Raw genomic sequence first — 19,744 nt, forward strand, 5'->3', positions numbered from 1 at the left:
TAGTGCTCCTAAGTCATCAGTTAGATATGAATATCATTTTGTTAGCTTGCAAGTAATCATATATGCATCTTTTACCATCATTTGCATTCCAAGTTTGTTCTATGACAATCAAATATTGATTTTTTTAAAGCACTCCTTGTTGAGGTTTACCAAAAATGTCAAAGATTATAGAAATTATCACTTGTACACTTTTGAGCCAGCACACTCCAATGGCTTTTTATTGCTATGGTTCCTTAGGTTATCAGGAGGTCTACCTTAAATGTAAAAAATCTCCAGTTTTTGTGTAGTAATTTGAATGTGTTTTCCTTATACTTTGAAGAAAATCTTTGACCTGAAAATTGTGTGGCTCGACACAGGTAATTTGATTGTGGCTGACCTGTTTCAAGGACATCCAATTAGTGAAAGGAAGCTGAAGGAACTTCTAGGTCACACTCCTTCTCAAGTCTTTGCTGGTGCTCTGCTGGGCTTTTTAGTAGCTTGTTTCAGTTGTCAAGCTTACATGGTGGGAGCTTAGGTGTTTGATTCCAATGCCAGTTTTGGTCAAACTGTATTGCTATCATTGTTTGCCCTGATGTTGCCTTCTGGTATATGACATGGCCTGCTTAATCAGTACGCTGTATCTAAGGACAAATAGTCAACCTTAGTAGAATGTAAATGAATTTGTTTCACTTCAGTGTCTTACACTAGAAATCTGACCATTTAAATTGCCAATGCAATAAAATCTCTTCAGACCTCGCCTGAAATACTCCCCTCCATCCTTGAATGTTTACCTTCCTACTTTACTACATATAACCGGGTTACAAGTCTTAGAAGTAAAAATTGGTCAAGTCAAAAGCAGGACGTTTATAACCTAGGCAACTACATGCATTCTGGAGCCATGCATATTTATTAAGTAAGTCATGGCAATAAATTTTTAAGAACTTATTTAGTTATTTAGGTCAGTTAAAAAATCTTTTTTAACTCTAATAGGTTTATTTAGTAAATAATAATAATATGTGAGCCTATAAATAATATTATTATATTAAATTTTTACACTAATATTATAAGATTATATATTTGTTGGTTTATTTTAAAAGCAAATATTTGCCTTATTAGAATTTTTTTTTTACATATTTAAAGTCTTGTCATAAAATATTTTTTTTTATCTTGTTACACTTTAAAATTAATTTCTTATATTTTAACTTTCACCTATAATATACTGTCGGCGATGATATACAGGAACTATGTTTATTCCCAATGTTCCTATACACAAGGCATCATCCCATCCATTGCCATTTGCCAGGTAATTGATGATGAAATAACACAACACAAGCATGAACACTAAAGTGACAGACAGAAAAATGCTTGTCTTCGTCAATTTTTTTAATACTGAAATCGAAATTAGGTACCGAATAATTTAATTCAAAATACGTACAAATACATAGTGAAGTAAGCTTCAAATAAAATACTACCTCCCTTTCCTATTTGTAAGTCCCAATTTTAAAATAAAATTTATTATTTTTATAAGATTCAATTTATAATATTTATTGTATTAATTATTTTTATATTATAAATAATTTTCTTTTTTAAAAAAATAAAATGTATCAACATAGAAAATAGAGAAGAATTGATGATAAGGAATTTTTTTATAAAATATAAATTTAAAATAAATTTATTATCATCAATTATTAGTATTATTGTTTTAAAATTATCATTGTTCTCTTTATTAACAGATTTATTTTTTATTAATGTTTGGAAAAAGAATAATAAAATAAGAATATATATGAAAAAAATATATATTTAAAAATTAGAAAAAAATCTTACAAAAACAAATAAGCAAATTTTGGAAAAGAACTTTATAATCTTAATGAGAAGAAGAGTAACAAGTTGTTTCTTTTAAAGTTTCAACCCTATCCTATGGTCAAGTGGCAAAAAAATGTGGCTGAGAATATGTGCGTAAGGTACGTTCTTCGAAGTCATATCCACGTCAGGTTACCCTATCAACGCGTCCATTGTTGATTGGTTATGCCATGTCACTATAAAGTTACGAAGAAACCTTTCTTCCATTTTCTTCTTCTCAACGTAAAAGGACAAAAATGACCTTAAATTAAGCCCACCACTACTTTGAGTATATACATACGTCTGTATTATACTATACACGCGCTTATACGATGTTTTATCTCTCTTTCTGTCAGAGTCCGAAGCAGCAACGCTTTTCTGAATAACAATTGAGTTGGTTTGGTACATTCATAATCGGCCCTTCAATTCAATAACCAGTTGCATCTGTACGTTTTTCGCTTCCTTTTGCTGCTTGTTGCTGAAAAATCTGCGATCTCCGGCGTCGTTTTGGTCAGCTTCCGGGGGGTAAGAATCTGCCCTCTTTGTATCTCTCTGTTTTGAGCTTTTCGCCGTTGGTTCAGATTGAGACCCATTTGTGATTTGATCCGTTTTTAGAAAACTCACGGTTCTGAGATGAGGAAATGGAATTAGTAGTGTCTTGGAGTTTTAATCTTTTTTCTTAAAAAGATCGTAGCTTCTTGTTCAGGTTTGTTGTTAGAGCCCGTTTGGTGACCTGGGCAAGAAGGTGTAATCTAATCATTACCCAGGTAGCCTAGTTGTACAAAAAATGGCAGTGTTTTTGTGACATTTTGTAGGTTTTTAGAGGTTTCATTCTTCGTTTCAAGTTTGATTTGTTTTGCATTCATTCTCTTTTCGATATCAATAGCGAAAATGTCATCAGCTGGTGTCTCTACACTTACTGTGGTTCCCACTGAGCCATTGTTGTCACCAAAGGCATTCCCTTTTCCAATTCCATCACACTTGTCTTTGGAAGATAAATCCATTTTCATATACCTCTCCTTTTCGGGCTCATTGACTCCCATCCGTGTTATGGAGTGGGATACCATTGAATCTGTCAAATTCAAAATCCAAAGGTGTGAAAGCCTTCCATTTTTAACAAACAAGCAGAAGTTGGTTTATGCTGGCCGAGAGCTTGCGCGAAGTGATACGCCGCTCAAGGACTATGGAGTAACGGATGGAAATGTTTTGCATTTGGTAATCAAACTGTCAGATCTTCAGGTCATCAATGTGAAAACTTCTTGTGGGAAGGAGTTCACGTTTCAGGTCGAACGAGGCAGGGATGTCGGGTACATAAAGCAGCGGATCGCCAGAAGGGAGAAACAGTTTGATGATCCTGAGGAGCAGGAGCTTGTGTGCAATGGGGAAAGGCTTGAGGACCAGAGGCTTATTGATGATATCTGTTGCAAACATAATGATGCAGCAGTCCATCTGTTTGTGAGAAAAAAGCATGTTAAAGTTCAGAGGAGACCCCTTGAGTTGTCCATTGTAGCAAAAGATTTGATTGATAAGAAAAAAAATGATGTCAATGGAAATACTAATCGGAGAAGTTATGATGTTGGTAAAGAAGATACTATTAGGAAGTCTGATGTCATTCAAAGAGCTGTGCCGAGAAAGCCTCCTGGTAGAGATTTTATTTTGGAGCCAGTTATTATTAACCATAAAATTGAATTAGCTCCAGCTATTCGGAATATGGTGAACTCTACATATGAGGGACTTGGCAGTGGAAAATGTCCAATCAGATCTGCAGAGGGTACAGGAGGAGCTTACTTTATGCTTGATTCAGCAGAGCAAAAGTATGTGTCTGTTTTTAAGCCTATTGATGAAGAACCAATGGCTGTGAATAACCCTCGAGGTCTTCCTTTGTCATTAGATGGTGAAGGCTTAAAAAAGGGTACAAGAGTTGGTCAAGGAGCATTCAGGGAAGTAGCAGCCTATGTTCTAGACCATCCATTGAGTGGGTGCCAGCGCCACTCGTTATTTGGTGATGGGAAGGGCTTTGCTGGTGTTCCCCCAACATTGATGGTTAAGTGCTTGCATAAAGCATTCAACTATCCCCGAGAATTGACTCCTAAGATTGGCTCCTTGCAAATGTTCACAGAAAATAGTGGAAGTTGTGAAGATATGGGCCCGGGGGCTTTCCCAGTAAAGGAGGTACATAAAATTACTGTTTTGGACATAAGACTGGCAAATGCAGATAGGCATGCTGGGAATATTTTGATCAGCAAAGAGGAGGACAACAACCAGTCTGTTCTGATTCCAATTGATCATGGATACTGCTTGCCCACAAGTGTAAGCACCTTATTTATGCCCTCTTGGTTGTGTTATAATGCATGTGGTTATGCTTCTACATTCTATATTTTCCCTTTCTTTGTCACTCTACCTTCTATATTTCTATCATTATGACATATTTGTCATTCCAACAGTTTGAAGATTGCACCTTTGAATGGCTTTACTGGCCTCAAGCTCGCCAGCCATACTCCTCAGAAACTATTGACTACATAAAGTCACTGGATGCTGAAGAAGACATTGCCCTTTTGAAGTTTCATGGATGGGATCTGCCAGTTGAATGTGCCCGCACTCTTAGGATCTCAACCATGCTTTTGAAGAAAGGGGTAGAGAGAGGATTGACCCCTTTTGCCATTGGAAGCCTGATGTGCAGGGAATCCTTGAACAAGGAATCTGTGATAGAAGAAGTAGTACAAGCAGCACTGGATTCTGTTCTTCCTGGCACAAGTGAAGCTACATTGCTGGATTCTGTTTCCCAAATCCTGGACTTGCACCTCGATGAGATTGTCAGATCTCATTTATAATAGCATTGAATTCTGCAATGGTAGCTGGTATATACATGTCAGTGTGTACATATGTTCACGTACATATGTATAGCTCAAATAATTGGATTTTTAGTTCTTGACAAAGGAAGTCTATTTCTTTGGTTGGAATGTCAAACCATTCTTAACTCCCTAGGTTTTACTTTTTGGCAGTTTCCTTCCGTTAACAAATTCTTTCAAGTCTGCTGTTGATATCTTTATTAAATTTGAATTCTAGGGATAGTAGACATCTCTATTTGAATTGTAGTTTAACATTCTTGGCCTGTAGTGAGTGTTGTCTGTTTCAACTAAGGCTGTGCTTGTTTAGGAGTGTGAAAATGGAAATGTGAAAAATTAAGGAGGTGTTTGGTTTGGTTGTTTTCTGTTTTCATTTTCACTGAAAACAGAAAACGGTGATGAAAATGTGTTTGGTTGGATTTCTGAAAACATTTTCAGTGGAAATGAAAATAGGAAACAACCAGAAAATGAAAACAATAAATTTTCGTTTTCAGTGTTTTCAGTTGAGAACAGAAACCTCATTTCGGATAAAATGAAATTATGGTGACAATAAATGTAATTTTAAGCAAATCTAAAAATACAAAAAGACAAGAAGTCAATATATCATAAATTTTCAGTATTTTTATTTCATGAAAACAGAAAATAAGAAGTCAAACCAAACATATTTTCAGAATTCTAATCTTTTGAAAATGAAAACAGTTTTCAGAAAATGAAAACAGGAAATGAAAACAGAAAATGAAAATGCAAACCAAACACACCCTAAGTGGTTTTCACAGCGTGTGGATAAAGTAAAAATTAAATGCGTTATTTCCTATCCTATCCATTCATATGTGTGTGCGGACATCGTTTATAAAAAGTCTTGATTAGTTAATAACTTTCACAAAAGGAAAAATTTATTAATCCAACCATGGGATTGAAAGTTTTCACGAAATATGTCAAATTTACCAAATTTTATATATTGTAAAAAATAAAAATATCTAGTTATATATACTTGTAATTATATTCTTATAAATGTTTAAAGTTCTTAACATTTGATATGCATTATAATCATAGTATATCACAATTTAACAATTAAATTAGTTAATTCTACATTTTACAAAAGTTTAATAGGTAGTGAGTATCTAATACATAGTATCAACGAATCCTCTTTCATTTTTAACTCTTATTTTAATTTAGGCGTGGCTTTCGCCTTCTCTTCTATGCCATACTAATCGGCAATCGCACTCTCTAAATCCCAGAGGTTCTTTAGGCATTTATGAACGCAGCGCAGGAATTAGACTTGCACAAAAGTTTAAAGAGATTTCTTGAATTATGATTGCCAGTAGGTCATGCAATTGACGCTATCATATTGCTAATTGCTTTAGCTGGTAATACAATAATGCTGTTTTTCAATGTAATGGCGAAAGTCACCAAGGAGTCTAGAGATTTATACTCCAAATATGCCAATAAATATTATTTTTTGCAAATATTGTAGCCTTTTGTACCTAAAGATAATTTTAACCTTCGTAAAAAAAAATAGTTATGCAAGTTAAAACCCTTTTTTCGCACTATCTAAAATATTTTGACCTAAACTATTTTTTTAATTCAAAAGGTACAAACTTGCTATCTCCGAGTTGTTCACCATTGACTCTGATCCATTTGGGACTTGATCCGGTTCAGAAACTGTTCGGAATGAAAAGAGAAGTATAAGTCCAAAGCATGTTGAAAAGTAACAACCCCCTTAAATATTTTTGAGAATCTCAAGTGATTTAGCATATGATACACGTAGGAGACCAAATATCTGACAGTATCTTGGTTAGAACTCAGTTTTTTTATTTTGTTTGGAAGTTGAAATATCCCCATAACCATTCACCAGTCAAAGATTAACACTTCTCAAATTATCTACAGCAAGAAATAGCAATCAAGAGAATATGCAATCAACCTAGCTACACAGGTTGGGTATGCACACTCCACCTTCAGGGTTTTGCTGTTCTTTCCATATCCTTCCTGTTACTCGTAGCTTCAACTCTTTCCTGTCTCCACCCGAGAAGAAAAGCGCCATGTTGCGGTAAATGATGAGACCATCATGGCTGTCTCTTACCTTCTTATGGCTATCTCTAATGCTTCTTGGACTCCCCTCAAAAGTTAGTTTACGTCCATTTCCTCCCACCTCCAAGCTGTAGCTGTAGTTCCGCGCCTCTCTTTCATCACCCATGAATCGGAGGAATGCCATGTAAACTGGAGCCATGCCCAGCTGGAAGGCCTCAAAATGGAGGCAAAAATACTGACCAAAACAGTGGAAAACCTAACATAAACAAAAATGAGTTAACCATAACAATTTGGATGGGATTTGAAGTCCAAAATGTAGGTGTGTGCTTGTGCATGAAATGAAGGAATATCCTGCAAATGCATAGCAATGAATGTCATATCAACTATCAAGTGCATCCCATGCACAGCACTACACCCTAAAGAAGGACGTGTATAATTGTTATAGATACCGTTAGCATCCATGTAGCATTTTCTACTTCCATGGGATTGGACTTGACATAGCGATGGTTAAAAGTGCATCCAGAATGCATATCAACCCTGTGGTCGTCCCTTAAATGAGCGACAAGGCATGGAATATCCCCAACCACCGAGCAGTCTGACCCGGCATAAGGGCAGTTGTATGGTCTGAAGTTACAAATAGCCTCATGTTTAAGTTTGCTGTAATAGGGAAATATCTCTGGACACCCAAGAGAAATGTATCTGCAAGGCAGTTCAAGTGATTCTGCTATCTTCTCTAATGCCAAACACCTTATATCACCGAGTTCCTGCCGGCAAGTTGGGCATCGATTGTGTACCCTTGTCTTGCAAGTTGAGCAAAGTGTGTGACCGTTGTGGCACTGCATAAAAAAATTGGTTTTAAGAACAAGTCACTGTTTTGTTAGCATCATTATTCAACTATATCTAGTAACCTGTACAAGGACAAGGACAGAATGTTTCAATATAGTGATAATAATATAATCAAAATGCACAATAAGTTATGCACAATACACCAGTTATATTCCTCACATTATAATGACAAGATGAATAAATGCTCCACCACTTGGCTGAAATAAACTGAGCGCACAACAAAACTAAAGATAACACCAGATTTGATTGATCACATTTTTGCAAATATGTAAGCTACATGCAGGGACAGATCTAGAGGGGGAGGAGCAGGAGCTCGAGCCCCCCCTCTCTTGGAACTTTTCATCTATATACATATATATTTTTAAAAGTTAATTAGTATAAAATTATATAAAATCAATTTTGTAAGTTATTATTATAATAATGGATAATGGTTAATGTTAACTACTATAAAATTGTGTAAAATTAGTTGTGTTTGATGTTTTATTGCAATGATTAAAGTGATAATTAGTGTAAAATTGTGTAAAACTAATTGTGTATTTGTTGTTATTATAATAACAATTAAGGTTATCATCATTTAATATAAAAATTAGTTTCAATTTATATGTAAAAAATAGTCATTTTTAAAAATTATTATTTATTAAAAGTTAGACATTTAAACAATTATAAAGGAAGAAAAAAAAAATTTCAGCCCCCTCTTTATAAGGTTTCTGAATCCGTCCAGGCTACACGTCATAAGACTTGTGATGAATGAAGGGAATTCATAGTGTTAGTACTGAATTAACTAACACTTGATCTCACAGAAAAAACAGAAAGTAACACCTGATCCTTTTATTTTTCCATTCCAGTTACTTTTCATTATAAATTAATTAAATAATAACTGCATATTTGGATATGTGCTGTAATATCTCAAACAACATTGGGTGATACCTGTTCTGCGCATAAAATTAAGTCTAGATGTTATTTGCTAAAATTAGGATGCGTTTAGGTAAACAATTTAATTATGCACTTTTTAGATAGTGCTAATGTACAATTTGTTTCTATAATTGAGCAGAAAATAGGATTAAATGAATTACATATAACTTCTAAGCTGTTTTCATAAGCTATCCTGAAGAACTAGAGAAAATAGTCTGAAAACAGCTTATGGAGAATGGAGATATCATAAGTTATTTTCACAAGTTCTCCCAATTCCCAAAAACTTGTACAAGTATTTTTATCATAAAATATGTCCAAAAGACTGTAAATAAACTCTTCCAAATGCACCTTGAATCTAACCTCAATCCCAAAAGCTTGCTCAAGGTGAGAAGATTGCCCAAGTCTTGCCAAGGTTAGAAATGGAATAAGAATAACTCAATCTCAAAAGCTAACTCACTTTCCAAGGAGGATCACCCTAAGTCTTGCTAATGTGGGATCTTAACAAATTCCATACTAAATTTTACTACAAACTTTAAAGATAAAAATTTCCAAGCATAAAGTTGAAAACTTGAACTAATAACTGCATATTCAGATGTGTTGTAATATCTCAAACAAACATTTGAGGGATAGAAACTTGTGCTCATGCATAAAAATAATGTACAAGCATAATTCACTAAAATGAAGCTTTCCTCAACACCATATCAGAAATGGACAGTCTGACTCAATCTCAAAAGCTTGCTTGCTCAAGATGAGAGGATTGCCTAAGTCTTGCCCAAGTGGGATCATAATACACCCCTCTCTTCATACCCAAAACTGAACATTTGGAGCATGCAAGATTGGACATTTATCTATCCAATGTTCAACATCAAGGCTAGAGGTTCTAATATCGTATTAGAAACGAACTACACTTAACTCAATTTCAAAGGCTAATTCATTTTCAAGGGAGGATTGCCCTAAGTATTGGCAAGTAGGATCTTAACAAATTTCTTGCTAAATTTTAGTGCAAACTTACTTTTGGGATAAAAATTTCCAAGCATAAATCATTTCACTTCAAACTCACTTTTAACCAAAACAGTTTTACATAATTAAAGTAATCTAAAGTCAAGTTCATAAGCATACCCACTAGGGTCGGCCTAGTGGTGCGGCTTGGAGTAGAATGCATGAGGTCAAACCTCGGTGCGACCATTGTACACACAAAAAATTAAAAAATATATTTTAAAAAAAATGAAGTTTGTAAACATTCACCTAAACACACAATAAGTAAGAATGCAAGTCCTCACAGCAAAGGAGTTACTTATCAATTCAAGCCACAGACTTCAAAGATATGCCAAAGAGTAAAAGAAAGATTTAATATTTTCCTAGCTTCTTGCATGAGATGCATCTAATTCTCCTTTAAGCTACCATGGTAAAACCCCAGAGGAAAAGCTTAAGTCTCACAAGGATTTAACTACTTATGACAACTTCTGTAATGAATGCAGTGTTGTCAATAGCGGATCACGGAAAATCACAAAAAGCTGAAAATCCGCTATAGAATATGGCAGATAGTGTCGCAGGCAAATAGCGGAAGCCGCAAAGCGGTTGAAATATATATATATATATATATATATATATATATATATATATATATATATATATATAACAATTAAATATGTATAAAAAAGCATGCTATATGCAAATAAAAATAAGCATTCTCCTCTGCCCCTTCCCCAATATAATCAAAAAAAGCTAAAAACATTGGGCCTACTAGAATGGTCCGGAAATGCTAAGAGATTCTAGAATGGTCCGGAAAACTGAAAAGTAGCATGAAGTAGAAGTGAAAATGCTTAGAGGTTCTAGAATGATCCTGAAAACTGAAAAGTTGCATGAAGTAGAAGTCAAAATGCTACTGTTGGGCCTATTAGAAGAAAGCCCAAGTCCATAAGTAAAAAGTAAAATGAAGAGAGTAAAAACATAAAATTTGACTCTGTTTTAAAAACCAATAGAATAAAATTTTAAAAACCCACATGACTACTGCAAGTGAGTTTTAACAAAGCCAAAAACCTTCCGCAAGCCCAAAACTACTCTGAAGTGTCGTGAAGACATGACCTGAATCCACATTCCGCACCAGACCCAGTTTCATTTCTTTCAGAATGCTGAACCAAAGAACCCTAAACACCATCGACGCAATTTCTCTTCAGATTCAACCTTGACGGAAACCGACGACGCAATATGATTCCGCGACGCGTAAGGCGCCCACGATTGCGATTTTCGCAGAGTCCGCAACATGACATTGTCGTGATTGCGTTTTTGCTAAAACCTGCTACGCGATAGCCACTATTTGACAACACTAAATGAATGCTTAGAATTTGTAACTTCAACTATATGACTATACATCCTAATTAAGTCAGGTTTCAAGTCCTATTAGCAGCATCCAACAACTTTAATCATGGACATATCAATCATTCATAAACTCATCAGAATAATCTCTACTTATTTCAGGATTTGTAGCAAACCCAATTATGATCTACCATGTGCTTCATATCAATGGTAGAGAAAAGATGGATAGCCAATCTCCCAAATTCCAATTTTAATATACAAACAGGAAGGGGAAGACTGCATAGACATCTGACTAACAATACAATGAAATTTTTAAGACAATTACTGTGATGAGCAATGCTAACAACACACTATTTAACATATTAAAATTGGTTATCCCGTAAATAGGTCACTTTTAAAAGCAAGCATTGAATTTTTTTAAGAATAGACCTATATCCAATAATAAAAAATGTGTTGCTAGCATTTCCCTTATTACAATATGCATAGAAGAAACTATGACACATCCCAACTGAAAAAGATTCTCTGGTTCCTCAAAGTTGGAACAGACATAATAAACATGCCGTAAGTGAAAATTTCACATTCAAATTATTTAGAAACAATAACTCCTTATAGCAATCCCCAGTAAGCCACAAACCCTGTATGCCTTGCCTGTTTTTACTTTTCTTCAAGCCTTTCAAACATCCTTATCTGCTCAATTAACTAAGTTCTCTTGATTGATCCACAGACATTGACTTAAGTCCCCCTTACTCATAGGAAAAAGAAGTTATATAGCCTAAAACTGATGCATTTAAGTTTCTTTTCCTATTTTCAAATCCCAATCTATACAGTTACCCTAGTGAAATTTTCCACCAAAACATAACGATTATGCCCTTTTTATAGCCATATATATGTTCACGCTATACCTCCTGTAAGTCTAAAAAATCACAACAATGACTTGAGAGTGAAATTTAGTAGGGCTTGATGAAAATGAAGAAAAGAAGATTTTACTCAGATTTTGGCCCCCTCCATCCATCACCAATCCTAAAATCACCGTAAGCAACAAGACAATACAGATACAGAACCTCGGAAAAAGGATTTGTCAGAACCAATCCTTGATCAAAGTAACCAATTCCAGCAAAACATAAGATCTACACAGTTCTTTTTTATGGGGGGGGGGGGGGGGGGAGGGGAGGAATTAAAACATAATTCTCAACAACAATTGCACATGCCCTTTGTCTAAGACTTGAATGTTATCACAAAAAAAAAAAAAATCCAAACCCTCCATACCAGACATGCCCATTAAAAAAAAAAAATCCTCTTTTTATAGGAGCAAATCAAAAAGAGGAAAGCAAACACGGGCACAAACAAATCGCATAGACACGAGTTAAAAGGAAAGAGACAAATCAAGCAATTTTTTGGAAGCAAACCCAAAAGGCAAAAAAATGGATCAGATAAGAGAAAGAGGTACCTGATGGATAGGAGGGTACATAGAGTTGGTGCAAACGGGGCATTCAAGAAGGTCATGGACACTGGTAGTGGTGGGGCCACTGTTATGAAGCTTGGAGATTGAAGAAAACTGATGATGGGGATGCTCATCCTCTTCCATCATAGTCATCGATGACACAGTGCTGCTCTCAATGCTACTCGATTCCATTCTCTCTCACTCTTAATTTGTGGCCACTCGAATCATATGTATGTGACTTGTGACGCTTCAGCTTCAGCCTCAGCAGATGGGTGGCTATGTTGTGTGTGTGTGTGTTTTAAGACAAGAGAAGAGAAGAAAAGGGGCAGAAGAAGAAGAAAGAAGATTGTTGCTTGCAAAAATTGATGTTTTTCTTCGTTTCCTTTGCTTGGTCTTCTTCCAAGACAACAGAGGAGTGATTCGAGATATTGGTGTCCGAATCCTGATGACCCTTTGATTAAAATCAAACGGCTTTCAGGATTCTCCAACGAAAACCAGGAAGAGAGAAGAAGAAGACAATAAAGAGATCGGGATGGAATTGGAGGAGATAACGTAGATGTTGGAGGATGAAGAGAGAGAAAATGTAGATCAAGTACTCATTTATTATTTAAGGGGCAGGTAAATGAGTAACTTTTTCTACCACAATGAAATGCCATTGTGAAGGTTAATTAATTTAATAAGGGATTTTCTTCTCTTTTCGTTTTTTTTAGGTAACTTTGACCGAAAATTAGAGATTTGTTTCTTCAAATGTAAAAAATTATTTAAAAGACAGATTTCTTAAATGAAGTATTTATTACTGTAATATTTCTCTTATTTAATTAGAAATATTTTAATTTAAAAATAATTAATATAATAAATTAAATCTTATGAAAATAATAAATTTGATTTTCAAGTCTTATAAATAAAAATAAAAATAATATAAAAAAATAAGGAAAATAAAATAAAATAATTTTTGCTAAATTTTAATTATTTTTAAGTCAATTCATAAAAGTTCTTTTATATTACTTCGTGTAAAAATTTACTTAACTTATACTTTAGTTAATTTTAGTTTACTCATGAGATGTAGTGAATAGTCATTTTTACTCTTTTAAATATATGACTTAGTTTGATTTCTTTATAAATAAAATGATATGTAAGAGAAAAGAAATTATCTCTTAACTAATATTTTACAGAATTAATCTAATGACTTCTGACCATAAAAATATCTTATCTTGTTTTCAGAAGTGAAATTTTGTATTTTACTTTCTTATCATTTAAGTGTTCTTTAAATAAATTTATCCAAAAATACCTTAAATTAAAACTCTTATTACATGCTTAAAAAATATAATTATTTATCAATTATATCACATTATACATTCAAAATAGCTGTTTTTTTTTTTTAAGTTCTTTAGAATTGTGGCATGTGGAGGGAGGATGCGGTGGTCTCATGGGCTGCAGCATTGAAGGGAGCGCAAATTGATTTGAATGATTGCTTTGCTTTTAGGGGGTCTACACCTTCAGTTCAGCTTTGTGTAGAATGGATGGATATTCATATATCATATCATAGGTGATAGGTCCACTATGCCACTATCAATTATTTTCGCGTGGATGCCAGGCTTATCCGCAGTTTGAAAAACATTTTAGTTTCTTAGTTGGGTGTTCAAAGTGTTGCTTCTCTTTTTATATTATTGATTTGTGGACTTAATTGTCGTTAGTCATACGATTGCGTAATTTGAGGATACTCTTAAAACACGTATACCTTATAGATGTTCTACTAACTATTTAGAAGAAAATTTTTCCCACTTGCCGGAAAAATGTTTAGTTCTATAGTTCTATAATTCTATTTCGAGGCTTACACAGTTACACTTGTTGATAAGATGATAATTTAATTATTATTAGGTCCTTCTGATCGTGACTTTTTTTCCCTTTGTTTTTTGGTAACCGTCGTCATAATTGCTTCACTTATACTTTTATCGTGCATATCGTGTCTTATTTGTAAATCTTTTACTGTTAAGGCGTGCATCATAGGACAAGTGGAAAGTAGTTAAATAACGTATTTAGAAATAATTTTAACATTTACAAACTTAGAGAAATAAATAAATAACGTACAAGAAAGTTCTAAGCGCATCGTAATCTTTCACGTGCCCTTGCACTCATCCTACCATGCATATAATTAAAATTAATGAGATGAGTAACAATGTGCTAGATTTTTTCCTTCAATTGTGGTTCTCAAATCTTGATTTTATCTACTGGCATGAAGACAACAGAAGAAAGCCATAATAACAATTTGGCTTTAGGAAAGTGAAGCATAATTATGAGGTTTGCTGGGTTAAATATGATGGTAAAAAGAAAACAATTTCCAAGGAAAGATTAGAGCGAATAATGTGACTTGCAACAAAAAATCTAATGTACGCTCTCCTTTTGCTAACCCTAAACCACTGTGCAATACTAAGTTGAAATAGGAATCATGGTGTGTGAATCAGTGTACTAATAATCTATTATAAAATTAAAATAGTACGAAGATACTAATTAATTAGTACGTGTTGATTTCATGTTAAGTTAAAACTATGGATTATAAGTTTATAATTGATTTTAATTATATTTTAACATCTTTGGTTTTATCTTAGAAAAAATTTAAATTAATTATGAATTCAAAATTGCTTTTAAACTAAAAGAATTTTTTGTAATTTTTATGATTAAAAGTTTTGCATCTTATAATAAAAACATTTAAATATAAATTATATTATTTTAAAATTAATTTTAATTAAAATCAATTTTAGGAACGCTCTTTCAAACACACGCACGCACTTCCTTGCATATATGTATCGGTAATAGTTTCCTAAATTTTATGAGAGCTGATTCCCGTCGTGTGCTCATCATCCCAACCTAGGAAGGTTTGCAATAAAATATTGGCATCAGAAATGACTCCAATTCGTCGCTGCTTCAAGGTAAATTCACCATGCCTAAATATTATAGTAAAAGGTTTTTTTTTTTTTGTCGAATTTTAGTCCAAGTGGTAATGTACTTACAAAAGTTTCCCTCGCGAACCACAAATGATTACCATACAACAGAAAATTAGGCAGAAAAAGTTCAAACGTTCAGTTTGGTGCCAAAAAAATGGGGCAAAAGGAATATTTCTTTTTCTAGTTCTTAGTGACTCTGCTCCACCTTCCTACGCCCTTTATTTTGAAATCATAAAAACTAAATACAAATCCACTTACTGATGAAAGCAACGTCTGAAGTTAAATCTAGGTGGTGATGGAGTAAGCTCATGATATTCTATATTAAGATTTAAGAGGGATTGTGCTTTTCTTAGTTATAGTATCTTCTTGTTGGGGGAAGAAATAATTCGTTTAGTCGTCATGAAGGTCCACCACCACCACCAGCAACAACTCAGACCACTTAACTGACAAGTTAACTGCCCTTCTTTAATGGCAACGGAAACCATTTATGACACCTTCAGGCTGCTAAAACATCACACGAGTTTCCAACCATTTCTGACAACTTCCTGGGTTCCATCCAGTGTGTATCACTACCACAACTTCATTTACTCAGCGATAGAAATCCAATGTCAATGTGTGCATTTAGGTGATTTTGACATTTAGTAACAAATATTAATGAATTGAAGACTTGTTACAAAGCACTTAAGGTTAACAAATCCAAGTGAAATTGTAATCTGGCATCATTGCCGAACTTGTAATCCTCTGGCACCTACAATATGCTAAATATTTTACAAAAAATGTTGGAAATAAATTTAAAAATAATAAACTGGCCAAACAGCTGCTTCCCTTCATCCTTTGCAGCCAAATTGGTCCTTATGAGTCTGCCTACAAAGAAAAAACTATGCAGAAAAATAAATGAATAGATGAGTAATTTGTTTTGTTTTACTCAATGCAACTAATCAACCTTATGAGTCTGACTCACAGGCAAGGTTTTACCCAAAATACAGTTGATTCTGAAGTATGGTTCAGAGTTCAGAGAAATCAAACAAGCTCAACAAAGATTATACCCAGTTCACCATTGATTTGGGAAGGCTTCTCTATATTTGGCATCTTCACATGACACATGCTGCCTATCTGCAGTAACCCTTGCCCGTGAACTTAAAAGTTTCTGAGCTATTCTATCTTTTGATGTTACTTTCTTTCGCAGCATGGAAGCGAGACTTTGCTTCTTGTCTCTGGCAGACAGTTTATCTTCATTAGTTGCCTCCCCATCTTCTCCAAGCATGGCTGATCTTGATGTAGAAGCCAAAGCAGCATCCCGTAAAACAGCTTCATTGTGTTCCCGAACTTTAGCTAGTTTTGCACGTTTCAGTGACTGTTCATCAATTTCCCTCTTCCTTGCCACCTCTTGATCTCTTTCACGAACATTTTTCACCGCTTGTTTTGCTAACTGCTCTACTAAATCAGTCCTTAAATCAATATTCATGCCATCTGAAGAATTCTCATTGAGTGGCCTCCCTTCATCATCTCGAGGAATGATAGATCCATGAAATGGACAAACTTTCAGATCTCTTCTCTGACATAATCCTCCTTTCCTCAAAGGAGCCAAGCATGGTTGGATCTCAATTTCCTTTTCTTCATAAGGCATTGCATGAACATTCAATTCGGCAATTTTATCTGCTGGAATAACTGCATCGTTGTCCACCCTACCCCAGTGACTTTCAAGCTCCAAACCCCGCTGATTAGCCATAAAAACCGTGTTTGAACCCCAGTTATCCAAGTAAGAACTCCATCGTACCACAGGAGCTTCGGCTTTAAGTTTACTCCTTGGAGTGTTTGACTCAACTTCACGTCCTCGATGAAGCAGGCTGTCTGTACCAGAGTCATCAGACTCTTTATTGTGCAAACCAAGACTATCATTATTCATTTTATGGGAAGTTGATGCCACGCCAAGATGTTTTTTTTTATTGTTGGATGCACTAGATGAGATTTCCATAGATACAACATTACCCTCCTCCCAAAAATCTTCCTCGTCATGTTTTGATGAGTTTAAAAGAGAACAACCAGCCTTTTCACATGTATTTTTAACTGATTTCAGACGATTTCGGATATCAATGAACTCTTTCAAAAAGGAATCTCTGAATCTATTGTCGGCTACTTCAACTCTTACAAGAACAGAAATCCACTCTTGGATGGAAACCAAATGCTTTGTGACCAGAAGTTTGTACAGCTCCCTCAATGTTTCAAAAACTACCTTGTTATCATTGTCCTCATAAACTTTCTCCCCTTCTTTCAATGCTTCAAGACGAAGTTGCTGCAGTTCCAAAGAACGGAAGTCACCAAGTTCTTCATCATCTAAGATATCATCCGACACAGACTCCTGTTTTGCATGCAAAATCTCCAAACACTCATCAATCTCGTCCATCGTAGAAAGAATCCCTCCCTTTATTGAAGATGAATTCTCCTTCAAAGATTCATACTTGTTCAATAAAATCTCTTTTGACCTCCTCTCCCTTTCCCTTCTCTCTTGCTGAACCCTCTCCACATTAGCTTGTATGTTAGGAAATTGGAGCCTGAGAGTATTCTTCAGGTAATCATAACCCAATCTGAGCTGTCTATAATGTACCCCAAACGTCACATTCCACTTCTCCAAAAATTCAATGGCCTTCGATCGCAAAACAGAAGCAACAGCTGGTGGAGCAGGAAGCGGCAAATTTCGCCTGAACCCAACACTCAAACTCAGTAACTGATCCAAGTTCTCAACAACAAGGGTCCTAAAAAGCTTTGAACGCATGAAGAGCTCGTCAATTATTAGAAGCGCAAGGTACCTAACCTGCAACACATATCTGTCAAGGTCAACCTGAGGACTTTGAGCTGGAGATGTCAGTTGTAATCTGAAAGTTAAAATAGGGGTAGAGCTAATGGGCGAGGCTTTTCATTTTTCAACATACCAAAAAAATGAATGGGATTTCATCATCTTATCACGATTATAGCATCAACCATAATAGGAAGAATAAAACTAAGTATTCAATTTTCGCTTTTTCCTTTGTCATTTGAATCAAGCTATTGATTCAAAATGAAATTTATTGATGGCAGAATTCAATTGACCCTAATTGGAAACCAGCAGAGAAGAAAGTGAAACCCTAATAACGATAATTGGAAAGGGAAGAGTACCTGAGAGTGGTCACGCTTCATGAGATCCATAAGGGTTTGGGTGGCGAGGCGGAGCTCCGAATCGGAATAGCGAACCACCGTCTTGATAGCCTTGAGGAGGCGGGGATCGACCTCCGGCGCGGTGGAGTTGGTGGCCTTCTCGATCAAAGATACCACCTTTGTTACCTTTCCATGCGCTCCTTCTTCCGTACCCATCAAGTCCCAAATCTTAAATTCACTGTTCCGTTCCGTCTATATCTGATTTTGAAAAACCCTAATTTATATACGTCGCGATTTTCCCCCTTTTCAGGGATTTGCTTGCGCTCTACGTCGTCAAGGTCTCCACGGTTCTATTTGATGAAACGGGCTGTCGTTTTCGAAGTGTTCACTATTTTTTCTTTACCAATTGGATAGCGTAAAGTTTAGGTGAGTTGTGTTATTGGGCTCACAGGTAACATGACAGATCTCAAAAAGATTAAAGAGTATCTGAGAATAGTATTTTTTTTAATATGAATTTATTTATTGAAATCTTGGTAAATATTACTTAAAATTTTTTATACTTTTAATTAATTAGAAATTATTTGAAATATTATTTTTAAAATAATTATTATAAAAATTATTAAATTTATTATATATAATATATGTAATTAGGTAATCTTGTAAATTTGTCTACATTGTCAATATAATATAATATACATAATTTTAATATTATGTATAGTAAATGAATATAATTCATTTGATATGTATGTTAACTTAAATTTTAAATACAGAAAATAAAATAAAAATCTAATATTAATAATTTAAAATAGTATGTATTTTATAAATAATAATGAGTTTATTTTTATAAATGAAAAAAATTATGCTATTATAAAAGTGAATAATTTTATCAACCATAATAATCTATAAATGAAGAAGAGTAAAAAAAAAAATTATACCGTGAATGCATACTAATCAAGTTAATAGAATAAGACTTGATCATGTTTTTTGTTTTTTTACTATAATTTATTTAAAATTTTGGTTTCTTAATGATTTTTATATTCAAATTTATTCTTTTAATTATATAATTATTATAATCAGATTTCTTAATCTTTTAATTTATTTAATCAAGTCTCTTTATCAATTTTGTTCAATTTAAAACTCTTAAGTTCTAAAAAAAATTCAAATTCTCATAAACAAAAGTCATTAAACACTTTAATCCATCTTCTGGTAGTATTGATCCTACCAGCTCACACACGACACATAATAAAAGACATCCTCAATTAGCCACCCATCGACCCCATTTAACTAATAAGTGATATATACTTAAGTCAAACTTGATGACGGCTAAAAAAAAGTCAAACTTGGTGAATTAGGCTATAAACCCTCATTGGACCTCCTTAGCTTATTTTCACCCGTCAGTGTCTCATTTAACCCAATATCTAAATCAATCAATATTTTGAAGGTGACAGATGTAGGTGGAGGAT

General features: G+C 34.3%; 3 protein-coding genes across 5 annotated transcripts; 1 reads left to right on the forward strand and 2 right to left on the reverse strand.

Moving 5' to 3' along the window:
* The first annotated feature begins 2,121 nt into the window (after nucleotides 1–2,121).
* LOC114407805 (phosphatidylinositol 4-kinase gamma 4-like) lies at nucleotides 2,122–5,004 on the forward strand. The gene is made up of 2 exons (XM_028371059.1): nucleotides 2,122–4,128; nucleotides 4,263–5,004. The coding sequence occupies exons 1-2, from the start codon at nucleotides 2,710–2,712 to the stop codon at nucleotides 4,647–4,649; spliced, it is 1,806 nt and encodes a 601-aa protein (XP_028226860.1). The 5' UTR covers nucleotides 2,122–2,709; the 3' UTR covers nucleotides 4,650–5,004.
* A 1,044-nt stretch (nucleotides 5,005–6,048) lies between these two features.
* LOC114407806 (E3 ubiquitin-protein ligase SINAT3-like) lies at nucleotides 6,049–12,788 on the reverse strand. Of its 2 annotated transcripts, XM_028371061.1 has the most exons (4): nucleotides 12,214–12,788; nucleotides 7,142–7,528; nucleotides 6,618–6,948; nucleotides 6,049–6,326 (listed from the first exon to the last, which is right to left on the reverse strand). In XM_028371061.1, the coding sequence occupies exons 1-4, from the start codon at nucleotides 12,397–12,399 to the stop codon at nucleotides 6,244–6,246; spliced, it is 987 nt and encodes a 328-aa protein (XP_028226862.1). In that variant the 5' UTR covers nucleotides 12,400–12,788; the 3' UTR covers nucleotides 6,049–6,243. The 2 variants fall into 2 exon arrangements, with proteins under 2 accessions (XP_028226862.1, XP_028226863.1); XM_028371062.1 differs by lacking the exon at nucleotides 6,049–6,326 and having other exon boundaries at nucleotides 6,364–6,948; nucleotides 12,214–12,787.
* A 2,962-nt stretch (nucleotides 12,789–15,750) lies between these two features.
* Nucleotides 15,751–18,668, reverse strand: LOC114407807 (UV-stimulated scaffold protein A homolog). Of its 2 annotated transcripts, none has more exons than XM_028371063.1 (2): nucleotides 18,303–18,668; nucleotides 15,751–17,961 (listed from the first exon to the last, which is right to left on the reverse strand). In XM_028371063.1, the coding sequence occupies exons 1-2, from the start codon at nucleotides 18,495–18,497 to the stop codon at nucleotides 16,201–16,203; spliced, it is 1,956 nt and encodes a 651-aa protein (XP_028226864.1). In that variant the 5' UTR covers nucleotides 18,498–18,668; the 3' UTR covers nucleotides 15,751–16,200. The 2 variants fall into 2 exon arrangements, with proteins under 2 accessions (XP_028226864.1, XP_028226865.1); XM_028371064.1 differs by having other exon boundaries at nucleotides 15,751–17,974; nucleotides 18,303–18,416.
* Nucleotides 18,669–19,744: the final 1,076 nt, after the last annotated feature.

Source organism: Glycine soja, chromosome 3 (assembly GCF_004193775.1).
Source record: "Glycine soja cultivar W05 chromosome 3, ASM419377v2, whole genome shotgun sequence".
Lineage (NCBI taxonomy): Eukaryota > Viridiplantae > Streptophyta > Magnoliopsida > Fabales > Fabaceae > Glycine > Glycine soja.

What these genes read in the sequence shown, in the direction of transcription:
- LOC114407807 (XM_028371063.1), bottom strand. Translation starts at nt 18,497, where the DNA reads ATGGGTACGGAAGAAGGAGCGCATGGAAAGGTAACAAAGGTGGTATCT. An exon ending in TGAAGCGTGACCACTCTCAG is followed by an intron (nt 17,962 to 18,302) that starts GTACTCTTCCCT and finishes TATGTGTTGCAG; the next exon opens with GTTAGGTACCTTGCGCTTCT.
- LOC114407806 (XM_028371061.1), bottom strand. Translation starts at nt 12,399, where the DNA reads ATGGAATCGAGTAGCATTGAGAGCAGCACTGTGTCATCGATGACTATG. An exon ending in TGTACCCTCCTATCCATCAG is followed by an intron (nt 7,529 to 12,213) that starts GTACCTCTTTCT and finishes TTTTTTATGCAG; the next exon opens with TGCCACAACGGTCACACACT. An exon ending in AGAACAGCAAAACCCTGAAG is followed by an intron (nt 6,327 to 6,617) that starts GTGGAGTGTGCA and finishes CATTCCGAACAG; the next exon opens with TTTCTGAACCGGATCAAGTC.
- LOC114407805 (XM_028371059.1), top strand. Translation starts at nt 2,710, where the DNA reads ATGTCATCAGCTGGTGTCTCTACACTTACTGTGGTTCCCACTGAGCCA. An exon ending in GATACTGCTTGCCCACAAGT is followed by an intron (nt 4,129 to 4,262) that starts GTAAGCACCTTA and finishes TCATTCCAACAG; the next exon opens with TTTGAAGATTGCACCTTTGA.